The sequence below is a fragment of the Strix uralensis genome, chromosome 8 (genome assembly GCF_047716275.1).
Source record: "Strix uralensis isolate ZFMK-TIS-50842 chromosome 8, bStrUra1, whole genome shotgun sequence".
Classification (NCBI taxonomy): Eukaryota; Metazoa; Chordata; class Aves; order Strigiformes; family Strigidae; genus Strix; species Strix uralensis.
Genome location: NC_133979.1, coordinates 22486008 through 22504672, shown reverse-complemented (window position 1 = coordinate 22504672; position 18665 = coordinate 22486008). Strand labels below are relative to the sequence as shown.

The window sequence follows — 18665 nt, the reverse complement described above, 5'->3', positions numbered from 1 at the left end:
CCCTTTAACATGGGTTACATGGAACATGGGAACAAAAATACATAGGGAAGAATGTATTTCTTATCTATAACTGCGCTTTTTCTTTTCACCCAAGTGAATTCAGTGTCTTCTAGGGTAAGAATTCAGTGTCTGCTGAATTAGTCTGCTAATAGGAGTGAGTGATTATGAGACTAATACAAGACATCATCCTTAGGTACATAGCTGCTCTCGGGGAGCAGGAAGAATGTGTCTGCTTTGGGGTCTTTAGCCTCTGAAATAAAATAATTTCAATGCAGCTTTTGTGCAGGCCTGTGTCATCCCTTCTGCATACAAAATAACAGGCAGACATTTCTGTAACTTACGAAGCCATTCCATTATTTCTGAAGTCTTTGAAGCTTCACAGGCTTTACAAATATAGCTAATCAAAACCAGTAAATAATGTTACACTTGCAGAACTGTAGTAGATGCATCAACCCCTAGGTCTGCTTTATGCAGTTTTTACACTTTAAAAAACAAGGGAGGGGGTATCATTGAATGTAAGCTGAGAGCGATTTAACAAAATGTGTTAAATTGCTCTATTTAATAGGCTTGAGTGAACTGACACGCCTAATTAGTTTTATCCATTTTACACCAATAATCTATTTGCTCCACCAACTTGCAAAGCACTTATAATACTGTAAATTATTATGGTAGCATTAGCAACCTTATCACTAGAACTGAAATATGGCTCGACTGAATATTAGCAATTAGTATGTTTGTTCGACATCAAATTAGAACTTCCGACTTTATTATACAGAAAGGCAGTAGCTCATTCCTAACAGATGGGATATATTGCATCTGATTGTACCTAGACAAAAAACACTTTAGAAACACAAATAACACATCACCAGTGGTTTGACATGTTTCCACTTCAGGGAAAAAGTGTGGCTAAATATTGCCAAGTAATCCCATTCACAAATTCTGAAGAAAGCATTTTGTAGAATCAGATTCTACATTAGTTGAGTACCAGAATGTCTGTATTGTACTGATATTATATCAGAGAGAAACAATGAAGGATTGAAAGCTTCATACTTTGCTGGCAGAATGAACACAAAAAATGCTCTTCATTAGTTTCCATTAGTTGTATGGTAGAATCAATTTACTGCTATCTATGGAGGTGCAGCTCTGGCTATACTACTAGCAAACAACATTCCACCCTGTTTTTTGTTCTTTTTTGTCTCTGAAACAACAAGCTGGCAGAGCTCAGGATTCATACTTTTAAATCTAGTCCCTCAAACTCAACTGTACAGTCTCCTTATTTATTCTGTTGTTCATTTTCATGTCCCTTTATTTTGGAACTGACCTGAACTCAGTTTCACTGCTTGGTCTTCTGAAATTGTGTTTATTACCAGGTTTCAGATTGAGCAATCTGTGTTTAGTATTGCTGGTTACAAAGAGGTTCCCCCAACTTTCCCTGGGAGGTAAATTCTAGTGAAGGACATGGACATAAATACATAAATTCCCATTGTATCTAAGAGGCTTCAGCTACAGAAACATACTTACAGTTACATTCAACTATCAAGTGAAGGCCAAGAAAAAACTATTTTTCCTAGTTATTGATGGATAACAGTAGTAAGAGTACTACTAGCTGGTGAGATAAGCAAATACCAAAACTGTTCTACTGTGATGCTCTAAAGGCTTTGACACTAAGTACCAGAGCCTTGCAGACTGAGCAAGGGTCTCATGGACAAGCACTGTGGTGAATTTCTTTGAAGAAATACCACTTAGGAAGTACATGTCAGAACAATAAGTCTGTTCCAGACTCCTACTCTTAAGAGGTAGAATTGACTAGCATGCTGATGACCACTTGACTCATCTAAATCAAAACAAAAGGTTAAATCTATGGATGAAACAAAAATGGATCATTAGAGCATCCACGAAATGTGTACCCTAATTAATATATTATTTTTCAGACTTAACAACTCCTCTTCCAAAAAAATATTTCCACCACTGCCTTTCATAAAGTCCTAATACCATAGATACTTCCAGTTTTATAAGGGAGAGACCAGTGTATCTTCAGAATGAAGTCCTATAGTCAGATGAATGACTAAATTAAATATATTAATAGGCAAAAACCATAATCTATGAAGGGCAAACCTTCTGACATTGTCATTGATAAAGTCTCTCAAACTGATACAATTTTCTTAAAACTTTCATTAAATTATAATTAATATTTTACAGATCCTGACTTCTGAAATGATCTGTGCATGTACCAGATCAGATAAAGGCATGCTTAGAACACTTTATACCTCTATGTAGTTATGGTGCAAGTAACAATAGTAATCGTGTGTGCAAATCTAGCATGGATTTGTGCACATACTGTTTAGAAAATTAGAGCTATGAAACATGTCGAGGGAAACATAGAGCTGAAGTGCTTCTGTCATTAACAAATGGAAGGTCAGATTCTCTAGTTCAATGCAAGAGAGGATCAGTGCCCAAAACACCAATTTAAAAATACATATTCATTGGATCAGACTTGCAGGAACTAGTTTAGTATTGATTAAACTCTTATTTTCTTAAATTCAATTATAAAATGTCCTGTAATAAATTTTAAAAATAGTAATTCTTTAAAAGAGTATCTTGTCAATGAAGTAAAAGACTATGCTCAGTATTTTCTATATACAAAATATAGGTTTCTATCTTGGTTTATAACTTTTAATGAGATGATATTAACAAAAATATAGGAGTAAATGCTGGAAGTATTTAGGGAAAACACATTTCCCTCGATTTAAAACAGTTGTCTTATACGAGATAACCCCCATTAAAGATATAGTTCTAAAATAAAAGGAATGTACTCGGAAGCATTTGCTACTCTTTCTTAGGCAGAAATAGTCAGCTACTGATTACATAGTCAGCATACTGATAGCAGAATGTGAATGAGTAGTGTAGAAGTAAAAGCATGTCATAACTGTTATTGAAGTCAAACAGAAAATGAAGCTAACAACTGCATAATATACGTTTTATACATATGTTCTTTCATAACTATAGAAGGGCAATTAAACTACAATATTTTAGTGCTAAAGTCAGCATTCTAACCGACCAGTGCTAACAGTTTTATATCATCTTTCTGAAGAACGCTCACCAGCAGTTAAATAGAGTGTTTCCAAAAATTCCATTTATTGTTAAGTCATCAAAAAAGAAAGAACTTTTAAAGTAAACTTATACTATTTAAAGACATCTGTTATAGCTACTTGAAAAATTGATCAACTTTCCTAGTATTCCTGATTCAACATAGTATACAAGCTTGGTAGGAAACGTGCATTTGTTTCAGTTTGCAGATTTCAGTGCCCGTTTAAGCATCTTGCTAGATCAAGACCTCAGAGACTAGACACAACGACTACCACTTCATCAGCTGTCATATTTACTTTACATTTATAAAAATATCCAACACAATAGGCTTTTTGGTAAAGGCAGTCCACAGCAGGCCACTGACTTGTCTTCTCAGCTATCCAGGACCCAACTCTAGCCTTACCAGTTCTGTCTGATTTGAGAATGGCTGCTCTTCATCAGCACATCTTCCTCTCACTGTGGGCTTTCCATCATCAAATCCCTTGAAAAGTTCTCCACTGATGGAAATCAGCCCAGATCCTCTAGAAAACTTGAGGCATTGCATGTACGTATATTACATTCCAAGCTGAACAGTCTAGTACAGCTTTGAGACTGGGAACCCCTTTTCTAATCCATGCATGTTAAACATTTGTAATATTGCCATCTGAATTTCTCTATCTGCAAAAAAGAGATAAATGAAATTTGCCAACCTCACAGAAGGATGAGGTTTCTGAGGTGTTCTTTAACATTCTGAAAGACAAAAACTGCTTTATGAAGTTAATTATTGTTGGAGCAATCTAAGACAACCAAGATGTTGACAAATTGCTATGGGCTTGTCAGTGAGAGTTCTCAGCTATACAGCTTTCTTGTTGCTCATAATAGCGTTAGCAGTGACCAACTGCATACTATGTGAAGGCTGTGTTTCTGAAGAAGTGTAATGTTTTCCAGTTTCTCCTTCCAATGTAGGAGATAAATGAGTTGTGATCAATGAGAAGTGGAACATCTCAAAAGGCCTCCTGATCCAAAGCCTGCTTATATAGAAATGTTGTTACAAAGACTGAACCACTCTACAATTATGTTGTTACTATTTTCTGAAACTTAATTCTTTGCACATACTTTTGGGACTTTTTTGTTTTGCTGTAGAGTACTGGGTAACATCTCTAGTTTGAATTCATTGATTTCTATCTGACAAATGTTAAAAATAGCATAAGGAAAAGACAACATCAAACATTCATTCTTAAAGCAATATATACAGTCAACAAAAATCAACACAGTACTTCTTGCTTATGTTCCTCTCAAGCTTTCAGTCTGCTAGGCCCTTCAGCTGTGTTTTCTGCTGTTTGGCTGTTTTCTTTATTAGAGTCAATTAGACGTCTAGATCACATATACACAAGGCTCCGTATATCAATCTAAAAATGTTAGAATTTAAAGTGCAAGACTAAGATACATTTTTGTTCTCAACTGGAAGGCATACTGCATGCTTTCAATAAAAGAACAGATGTCAATACTGCAGCAAAACCAGTCTCTAAATTTGTGAGAAGCAGAAGTTTATTTGGTTAGTTGCCTTTATATACAATCTTAAATAACCTAGAAAAAAAGTAAGTCTTTCTATGAAGGAGATTTTTTCCATTTTGGCTACAGCATCATGCTGCCTCAGCAGGGTGCACACACCACTTAAAAATTAAGCTGATTTTCTCTTGATTGCAAATGCACAGAACACCTAACAACAGGCCAGGTTTCTATCTGAACAGACTGACGAAATGTGGTAATGGTTTTCTGGGTTGGAAATCATATTTTTAGTCAGATGACAGACAGCAATAAACAACAGTTTAAATTATTTGAATGAAATAATGAAATGTGGAAGAGCAGACAAAAATGTCCAATAGGTTCACGTAACAAAAACTGAGGAAAAGTTTGTTTCTGTATGAGTTCTTTTATCTTCTCAGTTCTGCATAAAATGTATCAGGCGATATGTCCAAACTTAAAGTGTAATGATCATAAAAATCACTATGGCAGCTGGGGTGGTGAGGGTGGAGAGCCATGCATTAATTTAAAATTATTGTTATTGAGATCTTTTCTGTCAGTTAAAATTTACCAGACACTCCAACAAGTCAAGTGTAGGAAGGTAAGATAAATAATAATTAGTAGTCTTCCTCTGTAGAAGCACCATCTGTGCCATGCCAGCAATCACAGCCTGTTAGAAAGAGCAGTTCATTTAGCTGCTTTGTGCTTGGTGCAGCATTGGCATTGTTTGATAATGAATGCACCCCCTTTGTTTAGCAATCATGATTCATTGTATTTGTAATTTAGCGATCACAGTGTTTTTACCCCTGCTAATTCATGTTGCAGCTGCATTTCTAGATTATACAGAGACCATATTTCTCAAATACAAACTACCATGCTCAACTCTTTTCAGTTTCTTAAGTAGGGTAGATTATAATCCATATGGGAACTTGAGTTCAAGGAATTTTCAAGCAGTAAAGACAATGGGCATGTAAATTAATTCGTGTATGGGGGGGGGGGGGGGGAAGTCCTGTTCCTAATATGTTCCTGTGTTTGCTTATATACCTGCTGATAATTTTTCTTGTTATCACTGCAAACTGTGATCCACCCAACTGATTACAACCTACACAGAGGGGTGTAGCATCAGAGATTATTACTGGAACAGTAGTGATTTAAATTTTTCTTCCTGTTTTAAAGAGTCAGATGTTGGACCACCCTAGCCAGGGCTTTTTAGCTTCTCTGTATTTTGAAGAAGTAAACCTAAGTCCTTTACCACTTACAGCTCTTAAAAATAATAAAGAGAACAACCTGTTGATACCCAAAACAAATGACCAAAGACCACTGTTGGGTAATTCAATTCATTTTGCATTACCTTTGATGGAAAGCCTGAGCTATCTCTGTTGGCCAAAAGATTCATACAGTGCTGCAGACGTTCAGTTCCACCCTGGAGAAAGCTTAATTTCAGAAGCAAATGAATGATCTTAATATACTATGTAAATAGTTATAAAATTAATATAAATTCCCAGGAATTAAATTAAAACTGGTGGAGTTGCTCAAGGTATGTGCCAATAGTAGTGGGTGGTGAAATACATCAGGCTATAAAAATTTTTGGCTAAATTCAGCTCTACTATAACAAATTGCTATTAGGTCAAACTCTGGTCTAAAGCCATGAGCTCACAAAGCATACAGGTAGATGCCTCACTGGAAGAACAGTTCTTATCTGTTAGTCAGAATAGGATAAATAATGAATGTGGTTTAGTGCTTTACTTTTAGGGCCCTGCATTTTTTTCTGTTGTTATGAAGTTAAAAACAGTAAATAAAATAATTTTTTCTTGTTGCTGATCCTCAGAACACTTTTTTTTTTCTACATAACAAACTGATTGTTTCATTAATGAACAGAGAAGTCTCAGGAAGTAAACTTTGTAGATTCAGAAAATCACCTTGTATTTGATCATGGTCACTTTTCTTTCCTTTTGCTTTAAGCTGCTCATTGGTTGGCACAAAATAGCTACTTGTAATAAAGACATTTCCCAGGCTAAAAATTAACCTTGTAGGAAAACAGTTGGTCCATTATCTTTGAGTGCATCTCTTCTAAACTAAGTATATATAAGAGAACCATTTTCAGAAGAGTACATTAGATTCTAGATACTGCTTCTGTTTATAACTAAAGCTATGAATATTAATTCTCTGACCTGAAAAATCAGCCCTTGATGTTTGGGAGGAGAAAAATGTCTTTTTATTTTTCACTGAAACCATAAGAAAATGAAAGATGGGTGGAATCAGCAATACGTAGTCACAGTGCTGCTGTACAACTGGAACTCCTGTTTTGTGGCCTTCAGCTGAACCTTATCCCATCTCTACATCCTCCTGCAGTACTGAGTTCTATCTTCTTAGTCAAACAGAGATTTTGTAGAGAAATGGCAGGAAACCTGATACCAAGAGCTATTTGTAGTCAGTGTCTTTGTTTCATTCCTTACAACCTCTAGTCATGATTTTTTTTTTTCCGGTTCATATTTACTGGATAATATTAAGGCATGTATCAAATTCTGGCTGTCCAAATGTAATCAAAAGGCTTACTGAGACCATCCACGACTTGGAGAATAAAGAAGTATATGCTATTCTGTGCACTGTAGAATGACAGGCCCTTTTGGAATCAGTGGATAAACTACAGTGAATAGGTAGAAGCCAATGCAAAACAAGTTTAAAACTGTTATTGTATAAGTAAATTAGTACTGTTCTTTTCCTTTTATATAGTGTTTTGATTTTTTTCCAGGCTATTTCTTTGTTTTTAATCTCAGCATATCAGAGGTGTTAGGTGATCCATATTCTTTCAGATATTCTAAAAACCCAGAAAATTTTATAAAGGGAAACAGAGATGATATGATAGATTGGGATTTTTATCCTGTAAATAAAATGTCAAGAAAGAAATTTAATGATCGTTTGTTAGCATGTACAACTTATTAATACAGTGGAAATTGCACTCTCAGAATCTTTCCACTGGTAATATATTAGAGAACTGAGATTATGAGCTCAGTCTCCATGTCTTACAGGGACCTCCTGGAGCAACTGGTGCTGAAGGCAGACAAGGTGAAAAAGGTGCAAAGGTAATACATTCAAGATTTTTTTTTTTTAGGACAATGAAAATGTAAACTAGTGAGAAGTAAATTGCTTATCATGCACTGAGTGTAAAACTTACCAAAGTAGTAATAGGTAAACTGTAAAATCTAAATTAAGACCCAGAATTAGTAGCAATACATAATGGAGTACCTGGTGGACTCTCACCAGTGTAGGCCCAACTTAGCTCACCCCTGTGGAAAAGAAAGATGAGCATGCTTTGCTGGCACCACATCTTTATATGAGGCTATCAAAATTTTGTTCAGAAAACTGTCCTCTGCAGAACGCTGTTTTAGAATCGCTTTTAAAAAATGGAGTAAGAAAATCTTGCTCTCACTTTGCAGCTTGTATAACCTTACACTGCCAAGCTTAGTCAGCTCTTCCTCTCTGACCTGTTGCTTATGTTCTCCCTAGGGTGAACCTGGTGCAGAAGGGGCTCCTGGAAAAACAGGTCCAGTTGGTCCACAGGGGCCTGCAGGAAAACCTGGCCCAGAGGGTCTCCGGGGCATTCCTGGCCCTGTGGTAAGTAAGCGAAGTTTATAATAATATTTTAAATATTGCATTTCTTGTACACCCTCTGGTAAAGCAAACTTTGTTTTATTCTAGGGAGAACAAGGTCTACCCGGAGCGCCAGGTCAGGATGGCCCTCCTGGGCCTCTGGTGAGTACCCTTCCTTTCAGTGCCAAAACAGAAAAAGCACCTTTTAAAACATACCATTAGCATGTCTGTGCATTTACAGAAAACGGAATGTACAAGTCAGTTCTTAGCAGAAAGTCACTATTCTCTGCACTTAAGCTATGTACCTGAATTCAAAATCTTTCCAAAAGCATTCCTGCCTCCCCAGTGAGAACTCAGAATCTGAACATCAGCTATAAAATTTTCATATTAGACTTTACCAGTATATAAAAATGAAAGTGGAAAAAATGGGGAATTTAAAGTGAAATGCATAAATCAAGACGTTTACCCTAAACCAGTCTTTCTCTTTCATGTGAATATGTGAACAGGAGCAATTGCCTTTTCTTTAATTGACTGAAACACTTTCATGGGTGAAAGTGTTTGGGTAACTGATTACATTTCCAAAAATGTTCCAAACATGCAACTACTTAACCTATAAGCAAAGAGTTTCAGAACATCTATTTTTATGCCCCACACACTAGAAAGGGTTTTTTTTCCGATGAACAGTGATCTAGTGCATAGGTCCATCTATTGATCACTTCTTGTATATAATTATGTATGGTATTACAATGGCACTTACATATAATTTCATTTTTCTCTGTCCCTTAGAAAACAATAATGAGCAAATAAGGTACTGAGGAAACCTTACACTATTGCTCTTTGCCCTTCATTTTAACATTCGCATTTTGTCTAAACTCTCATGGATAACATATTGCTTGTAAGTCAGAGGTTGGAAACAATGAATGAGAAGCTGCAAGGAAAAGGACTCCCCTGTGCTGAGCCCATAATAAAAACGTTTTCTCTCCAAAGAGTTTATGATGGGATCACCACCATAGTTTTTTAGTTATGTGCCCAATTTACAAATAAAATGCATGGGAGACAAATCAGAGAATGGAAAACTGATCTCCTCAATTACAATTCTGTGCTGAAATCTAAAAGTCAATTATTCAGCAATCCCTTTCCCACATGTCAGTCACCAGAAGCCTCCAAATACATCACCAAAAGATCTCTCTTCCAACATTTGAGAGCTTAAATATTCAATTCAAATCTGAAGCTGAGTGTATTAATGAACTATATACTCCCAAATGCATAGGGTTCTTTTCAGCTCAGCAGAACTTTTTTTAGATGCATTGCTGCAACTTAAACTTTATTTTGGATTTTAAGAAAGTGAAGTTTGTATGTAGAAGTTGCTGATATTAGGTCTCCCTCCTTCCTCTCCCTCCCTCCATAGTAGATTGCTATCAGAAGAATATGAAAGCAGATTTGCAGCAGAGCACAACACACTGCAGGTGAAAAAGTCTGATTCTGTATTCCAGAAGCTTAAAAATTTCATTCATGAATTATGTATTTGCCTAGGCTTTTGCATCTAATGATATCCTGAAGTAGAGATGGAAAGGATACGCACTGAATAATATTTTGTACATGAAGTGTTACGGCACTTTTGAATCTGTGCCAGGTTGAAAAGGTCACTTATTACTGCTATCCATATCATAACTTCACAGATGTCCGCTGCCAGCAGGAGACTGGTAGTGATGAGATACTGACTTAGTCTAGCAGCTCTACGCCTAATGCATACATGTTCAGTATGAGACTAATAGCCTCTGAGAAATGACTGCCTTTTCTGTGCTTGCATACGCTCTGCATGGCCTGAATCTTTCACCTTATTCTGCACAAATTACACAAAACCAGCATTGCCATTCTTATGAACCTCAAAAGATTTCTCAAATCCCTCAAAATTCTTCTAAAATTATAAATAAGGATTAAAATAAATTAAAAAAAAAAAAAGCTGGAGAATAAACAAACCAAGGAGATTTTAACAAGTTTCATACATAATCTTCTGTGCCATCTATTCAGCTGTATTTTTGACTATTGGTAAAATAGTATCTTTCATGGATTGCTCTTATGACCCCAGCAAAGATTAAAAGAGCACTGTCAGGGAAAAGAAGCTTGTGTCAAGTTATAAGAACAAGATTATTCAGTGGTTTTTGCAAGGGATGTGCAGAAAGTAAGACCTATCCATGTGAATGTGTTTATCCTTCGCGGTGGTTTCCCAGGTAGCAAGAGCTGCAGTGGAGTTTTCCAATAGATTCTCTAAGCATCAGCTTACATTGGAATCGCCTGAAAAAAATGAGTGGTTTGGGTTGTCCCCTCCCCACACCCACCCCAGAAATGTGGAAGGGCTGGTAGAATGGTTCTGTTGACCCTGTGTTGGTTGTTTGCAGCTCTGTCTCCTGCCCCAGCATATTTCTGTTTACAGAAATCTAGCTACATGGAGTAATGTTTAGGGACAACTGCAGATAAAATTTAGAATAAAGCGCATTTCTTACTTTCATAAAGTAACGTGTCTTTACTGTGCTGCATAAAGGATGGCTTGTAAATAAAAACTAAAAATTGTAAGCTGCTCATATGATGTGAATCATGTAAGTACCTATAAAGGTAACAGTTTAACACCTCTGTAAGGTAGGGGTATTATCCCTATCCAACAAACGAGCAGTTGAGGCCCAAACAGACTAAGGCAGTTCCTAAAAGCATTTAGGATTGCCCAGACTAGTATTGCAAAACTTAAGTAATTTGTGTAACTAATCACATTCAGAAAAGTGACAAAGAGCCATAAACTTGTACATGTCAAGTGGACCTAGCACACCTAGATCACATTAAGTAAGCCTGCAATGTCAAGTAGAAAAGACTTGAATATTTAGAAAATATAGATTTAAATGCATTATTCATGGTCATACAGGGATTTCGGGTGGCAAATCAAGGAAACCATAATCCCGAGACAACGCTCCGAGTGCTGAAACAAAGTATGAGGTAGCTCTCCAACAAAACAATATTGAGGAGCAGCTGTTATAAGCAACCTGATTTATATTCTGCAAAAATCTTTCTGAGATGTAGTAAACTGGGAGAAAACAAATTAAGAGGATACTTTCCACTGTCTTATGAAAGAAAGGACTAAAATAAGCAACTAAAACAAGGTACAGCAATTAAAGTGGAAGTAATAATTGAAAACATGTAATGTAACCACAACCAAAATTAGGTTAATCAACAAAAATTGCTTGAATATTTTTTTAAATATCACTTGTTTCACTGGACGCTTTCAGTGCTCTTTTAAGAATTCAGTTGACCCTCTGCTGCTTAGATTAGATTCTAATCATACAACCCTTTATAGATTTCTAATTATAAAGTAATTTAAATGCTACAGTAGCATCATTATGCCTTTTTAAAAATACATTTCAACTTTATCTTGGGCCCTAAATCACATGCCATCAATCACAACCATCAACCACTGAATGACTCTGTACTTTGACCGACACTACCTTTAATAATATTTCAAGCAAACATGATCTGTGCAGTGTGTTAAAACTTATTCTAACATTACTTCCCTTGATTTATTTAGGGTCCACCTGGCTTGCCTGGCCTGAAAGGAGATCCAGGTTCCAAAGGAGAGAAGGTATACTTTATTCATTGTTTGTACGTTTGACCCAGTCTAAAAGCCTGTATAAAAATAGCAGAAACACTAGGGGTTTTGTATCAGAAAGCAAAACAACTTACCCTGTCTGTCAGCTTCCCATAGCCTTTATAGTAATTGTGCAGTTTTAAGCCACATCTAATATCCTGGAGATATATAGAATGAAAAAGATTACTGCCTGTGTGGTAATCCATTGACCATGTGATTCTTCCTTGCAATGAAAATCCCAAAGACATTGATGTAAAGAGAACTGTTGGTTTTACAAAAACAAAGTAAGTAGAAATAAAAATATTTTTATTTTAAGACAACAAAATGTAAATATTTAACAGCTATAATACTTTCTTTTGAAGTAATGGATTGAGACATCCAGGATAGCATTTTCTAATGGAGTCCCAGCAATTTATTGATTGCTTGTGTATCAGAGAAAAACTGTATAGAGAAAGGGATACTAATATGATTATATCTTGTGAATTTCAGTTTTTGTTTACGTGCTTGGATCAGCTGTTTATACAGCTATATTACATGTGGAAACAAATGTGCAACTATAATATGCTTATAGCATCTAAATGCGAAAGTTGGGATGAAATTTGTACCCACAGGTATTGTTATTTCTGCATCAGTTTCAGTAAGGACTACGTTGCACTTAGATCTCTTTCACTGAATAAGCAGTCACAACTTGCAAATAATCCCCAAGCCTAAAAGGCCAATTAACAACAATGAATACGCTTTCAGAATAATTTGGTTTGGGGTTAATTGTTGTCTAGCAACAGTGATGACATCTGAAAGCTCTAATTTGTGTGTTTGCAAAGCACATTTGCTTTTATATATATTGAGTTTTAACTATATTTTCTTCTATCTTGTTTAGGGACATCCTGGTTTGATTGGGCTGATTGGACCTCCAGGAGAACAGGGTGAAAAGGGTGACAGGGGTCTTCCTGGCCCACAGGGATCTCCTGGAGCCAAGGGTGATGCAGTGAGTAAAACATACTTGTGTTTTTATTCAAGTTCCATGCAAGCAAAGGGTACATATTCCAGTCTTTCGAGAGACATAAAGTTGCTATAAATATTTAACACCCAGAGCCTCCTGCTAGACATTAAAACTTTCCTAGATATTGTACAAACACAGTGAAGTTAAACAGCTTAAAATGAGATCATAGAGTGCTTCAGAAGATGAAGGAAGCACGTAACACCTAAGTTAAGGACGAGATAAAACCAGGAGCACCAATTTCATCATTTTTATCAACTGCACTACCTGAAGTAGCTTCCTTTCTCTGAATTATTAAGCTATGTTTTAAGACACTATGTAAAAAGTGAGGTTGCCAAGCCAATCTGAAGGGGAACACCGTTGGGACTGTAATTACTGCATGTAGGAACAACTACAAGCAGCTCAAACTGTCAGTAATATTTTAAACTTACAAACTATTTTGGACCCTAGCAAATGGCCTAAATCAGAACTCATCAGGGTTGGATGCTTCGTAGGACTACCTTTTTCATAGATATGCATTTTTTAATCCAGTCCAGTATGTAAAATACTTCAGTTCTGTACTTACTCTCTTACTCTTTCTTAGGGAATTTCCGGTCCTGCTGGTCCACTCGGACCCCCTGGTCCTCCTGGTTTACCTGTAAGTAACTTTATCCAGTCCTCCTCTTCAGAACACTCCCATGTTGTGTGGAATACACTCCAACTATAGTTATATCTTCTTGCCCACAGGGTCCCCAAGGTCCAAAAGGTTCCAAAGGATCTAGTGTGAGTAATTCTCCTCTCTGTCTTTTGTTCTTTTGCTTAACTTTTGTGTGTGTTATTTTTTTAACATTGTGTAGCACAATCCACACTGCATTTCTTTCATTGCTTTATAGGGCCCTGCTGGTCAAAAGGGTGACAGTGGGTTACCTGGTCCACCTGGTCCTCCAGTAAGTAAGACTCTTATTTGACATGCATGCACATTACACTGACAGGACCACCCTGTTTTGACAAGGCTAGAAAACAGCATTGGTGAATTTGCAGATAAGGAAAATATTAACAATTGTTTAAAAATTAATTTTTCAGGAAACACAAATCCACCAGACACAGAAATACATTGTCTGCACTGAAAAAAAATTAGAAACTTAAAAAAAAAACCACAAAACCCCCCACAAACACAAAACGCCCTCTCAATAATTATTTAATGTGTTATATTGAAGCACAGAAAATTGAATGATATTGGTATCCCCCTGTTGATACTTTCCAGTTTCTGCTATTTCTTTTTCATATCATAACAATCCGAAATGAAAACAGTCCAAATCTGAATGAAGTGTTTCAATTTCTTGAAATGAAATATTGCTTTGTAGACCCCAAGTGGAATTTTAAAGTTTTATCATAGGAAACATCCACAGTTTTCATTTGTCAGAGGCTATGCCTGTGCTTGAGGGAACTGCCAGGGATAAAAAGGCAATCGCAAGTTAGTTCTGCACACTTAACTTATATGAGGGCAGCACACTCTTCCCCAATCTGAAAGTTTACAGCAAAACAATGGTTTGGCCTTCTACAGTCATCTTTTTCTGCAGGTAAATCAAAGCTTACAGGCATAAATGTGAAGGAAATAAGTGAAATAAAGAATTTGAAGAAAGCCTAATCAAATCATCTCCAAGTCACATTCTGTGGTCTTCATCTGTGTATTTATGCAGCTGAAAAACAAACAGAAAAGGTAACCAGATACGTTGTTTTCCACTCAGGGTCCTCCGGGTGAGGTAATCCAGCCGCTGCCAATCCAGTCACCCAAAAAAACAAGAAGATCTCCTGATTACATGTTATCTGATGCTGGTGATAATATTCTGGATTATTCTGATGGCATGGAAGAGATCTTTGGTTCACTGAATTCACTGAAGCAAGACATTGAGCATATGAAGTATCCAATGGGCACTCAGAATAACCCAGCCCGAACTTGCAAAGACTTGCAACTTTGCCACCCAGACTTCCCAGATGGTATGTTAATATTGCATGACAAAGGCAAACAAGGCTGAAGTTATGATCTGTTAAGATACTCTGGCAGAATGATTAATCGTTGGTAGATGGTTAATATAGTTGCTCAATAAATAGTCTCATTAATCCATTTTCGTAGGTATAAAAGCTTATAAAATATAAGTAGGAGATGTTCTCTTGGTAAAAGCCAAAATTCTTTAAATACATAACCTGATCTGGTTTTAGATTTAAAACTTTTTAAAGTGCTAAATAAAAAAGTTATTGTTTTGAAAGGTGGGTCTTGCCTTTTCAGAACTATCCAAACAGGAGAGGGATGAAAGATTGATGCTATTTAGATCAGTGGGAAGTAAAATCACAAATGTCAACATGCTGGGATAGCTAATAGCTTCTTTTAAAAGAAACACGATTTTAGTAGCTGTATACTTTAGCTTAGCATAATAATATAAAATAGCATTGGTATTATATGAGATTTATTATTGATTATGACTCTTAGAAACAATAATTTGTTCTACTGCAAGACCACTGCTTGTTCTATATCTTTCAGCAAATAGACATGCAAGTTTATCTGATACTGTTTAATGCTACTAAGTACTAGCTTAATAAAATGCAGAGTAGTATGAACAAGACACTGTGTTCTGAAGAACTATCTTGATGTAATTATTCTGTGTTGTTTTCTTCTTTTTTTCTAACTGAGTTTACCCCTCTGGAAAGGTTTTTGAAAGCCAGCTTTCACAGAGTTTTCATCCTTTCATATTTTTTTCGATTGCAATGGATATTTTTCCCAGTTCTAAGCAATATTTTTCTGTTTTTAAATAGGAGGAAAAATAAATTTTGACAGTTTAATAATATTTTATTGCCTTCACTCTAGATAGATAAAAACAGATGGTTGCCTTGAGGAGTAGTTAAGCAGTGTATGTGCTATATGAAAAGTACATATTTTACAATTCAGTACCCTCCATAATAATGAATGTTTTTTATAGAACACATTCACCTTCTTCATTTACCAGTATTTGCTTATTATTTGGAGCTTTCTTCTTATAAAAGTAATCTTATTTTGTTTAAAGTAAAAATAAATGCATTCATTAAAATACAAAATTCTCCAGGGACAAGACTTACAGGTAGGAAAGACTGTTTTCAATAAATACAGCCTGAACCAATAGAATTTTAAAATAGCATAAATGCCTTGTCTGTGCTCTGTGTTCAGAAGACAGAACTGGTGAAAGGGTTTGTCATTCCTCTTTGAAACCTCCACTATTTGCTTGAAACTGGATTAGAGCAGTAGTGTCAGAAAATCATTTGCTGTCCTGCTGTGAAACTAGCTGGAGATAAGGACCCACATCACAGAAATCATCATTACAATTAGAATGGTAGATTTTAAACAGCCCTGCTTTTTAATGGACCTTGGCTTGACCGTGGCTCTCTTTCATGCCCAGCCTTCATTCACCCTAGCGTTATAGGGCCTGAATTTCTCAATCGTGCCAGTCAAGTAGGACTGCTGAAACTATGGGAAGCCTCATGCAAGTTTTAACTGTCTTTCCTACCATGTCACCTAACCAAGCATTAGTTAAGGTGTTTTTATCAACTAAAGCAGCCTGAAGTTTCACTAGTGTTGCAGCTTCATAACCCAGTAGTAGAAACCATCTTTGCCTGAGGTATATCTCTCAATGGAAGCTTTAGGTACTTGTGCCAGCTACAACCTCACCAAGCCCTATGCAGCCACCTCGTTATGTAGGTAGGTATGCAAATGACTCCAGAGTTTACTCTCTGACATAAGCCATAACTTATTTCTGCCTAAGGCTGCCTCTGCTCTGGTTTTGAGAGTGCTGTTACCACAGGTACAAATTATCTTTGTAGCTGAAATACTGAAATGGCCAAATTGTTGAGACCTGCAATGTATGCTTCACACATAATATCCCTCCTCCTCTAAACTGAGGCCTCTGCAGTTCCACCAAAACCTCAGCAGTATCCTGCAATAGAGTCATGGTTTGAAGTAAAATTAGACAAAAACAAAAGGATGCAGATAAAATGTCATGGTTTAAACCCAGCTGGCAGCCAAACACCACGTAGCCACTCACTCACACTCCCCTGCCCAGGGGATGGCAGAAAGAACTGGAGAGATAAAGGTAGGGAGACTCGTAGGTTGACATAAAAACAGTTTAATAATTAAAATAATAATAACACTAATAGAAAGTACAAATGGGTAATGCACAATGCAGTTGCTCACCACCCTCTGACTGATACCCAGCCTGTTCCCAGCTAGCAATCCCAGAGAAATCAAGATCCTGAAATGCAATCCCAAAAGCGAGAGTCCCCCCTTCCCGGCCAACCGTCCTCTATATACTGAGCATGACGTTACATGATATGGAATAGTTCATTGGCCAATTTGGGTCTGGTGCTCTGGCCGTGCTCCCTCCCACTTCCTGTACACCTGTGCACGGGCAGGACATGGGGAGTTGGAAAGTCCTTGCTTTCTTAGCAACTGAAAACATCAGTGTATTGTCAACACTCTTTTCATATCAAATCTCACACCAAATCCAAAACACAGCACTGTTCTAGCTACTAAGAAGAAGAAATAACTCTATCCAGCTGAAACCAGAACATAAAAATAGACTTTGATCCTGGTGTTATCTTTCATAAACAACAACAGCAACAAATCACAAGGCAGAAAAGAAAGGGTTGCTTTCTCCTCATTCAGATAAAATAACTTTGCTACAAAGTTTGGAGGGCCATTAAGTAGCAGTAAAACCTAGATCTTCCAAATACCATTTCCACTATATAAAGCAAGTATTTTCTCATTTGTTTTAGGGGAATATTGGATTGATCCTAACCAGGGCTGTTCTGGAGACTCCTTCAAAGTATACTGCAATTTTACAGCAGGTGGGGAAACTTGCATCTACCCAGATAAGAAATCTGAAGGAGTAAGTACCAATCGGTGTTTTCAGTTGGCTGTTGACAGATCCTATTATGCTGTTGCGATGTTGAACTAAACCGGATAATTACATTGTCACATTTTCATATATCTGTCTTTCTGATTACATCAAAATTTGCACAAATCTGAATGAAGTGGTAAAATGGTACATATTTTTAACAAACAGCATTTTCCCCCTTTTGCTTAGATAGGGAACCTACGCACCTGCTTGCTAACCTTTCACTGCATTTCAGAATGCAACATAGCTGTGCAGCCAGTTAAAGTGCATAATCTAGCGTTTGACATCTAAAAGCTAAACTCTTACTGTGCTTCTCTTGTGGGTTCATTTATATCTATTTATTTATACTGATGCAAAGTAGATGTAAAACACTATGTATTAACAGCGTCCTCACTCATTGTTATAAATTACCTCTGGTGGGGCATATGGTGTAGAGGAAGGCTTTCTAAAAGCTTGCCTAAATGAGAGAGATCTATCAGCATCAACACCAGTGAAAAATCTAATTTAGACAGTCTTCACAGGAACAATTTATACCAGCAGTTTACCTGAATCTTAACAGATGACAACAGTCTCTCTTAAATAGAACTAGCGCTCTTTATAAGCTATCACCTTAGATTCCATTTAAAGTCACTAATTTGAAGGCATTCTATGCAATAAAAATACCCTATTTTAGAGTTTTAAAGAGGCTGAGATCTCAGAAAGAATAACCATTCTTTACTATCTGATGTGAAATTTGTCCCAGGTAATGTAAAACCTTCGTATCTGTTAAGATATATTTTAAATACTTCTATCCCTGTTGTTTTACCACACAGGTTAGAATTTCATCATGGCCAAAGGAGAATCCAGGATCTTGGTTTAGTGAATTTAAGCGAGGCAAACTTGTAAGTTGACACTGCAATGTAACAGTTATTCACAAATCAAGTACGTGTTATCAGTGATCAACAGATCCCAAGGA

At 36.6% G+C, this 18665-nt stretch overlaps 1 protein-coding gene across 4 annotated transcripts in view; it reads left to right on the top strand.

Annotated features, from left to right (window-relative positions):
* The window catches only part of COL11A1 (collagen type XI alpha 1 chain), a 164480-nt gene that overhangs the window by 141532 nt on the left and 4283 nt on the right, over positions 1-18665 (top strand). For all 4 annotated transcript variants that reach the window (XM_074876656.1, XM_074876655.1, XM_074876654.1 and 1 more), the window contains 11 exons: positions 7620-7673; positions 8098-8205; positions 8290-8343; positions 11753-11806; positions 12690-12797; positions 13393-13446; positions 13536-13571; positions 13682-13735; positions 14537-14786; positions 17589-17701; positions 18523-18591. In XM_074876656.1, the coding sequence (XP_074732757.1) occupies positions 7620-7673; positions 8098-8205; positions 8290-8343; positions 11753-11806; positions 12690-12797; positions 13393-13446; positions 13536-13571; positions 13682-13735; positions 14537-14786; positions 17589-17701; positions 18523-18591 (954 nt within the window). The remainder of the gene's footprint in view (positions 1-7619; positions 7674-8097; positions 8206-8289; positions 8344-11752; positions 11807-12689; positions 12798-13392; positions 13447-13535; positions 13572-13681; positions 13736-14536; positions 14787-17588; positions 17702-18522; positions 18592-18665) is intronic.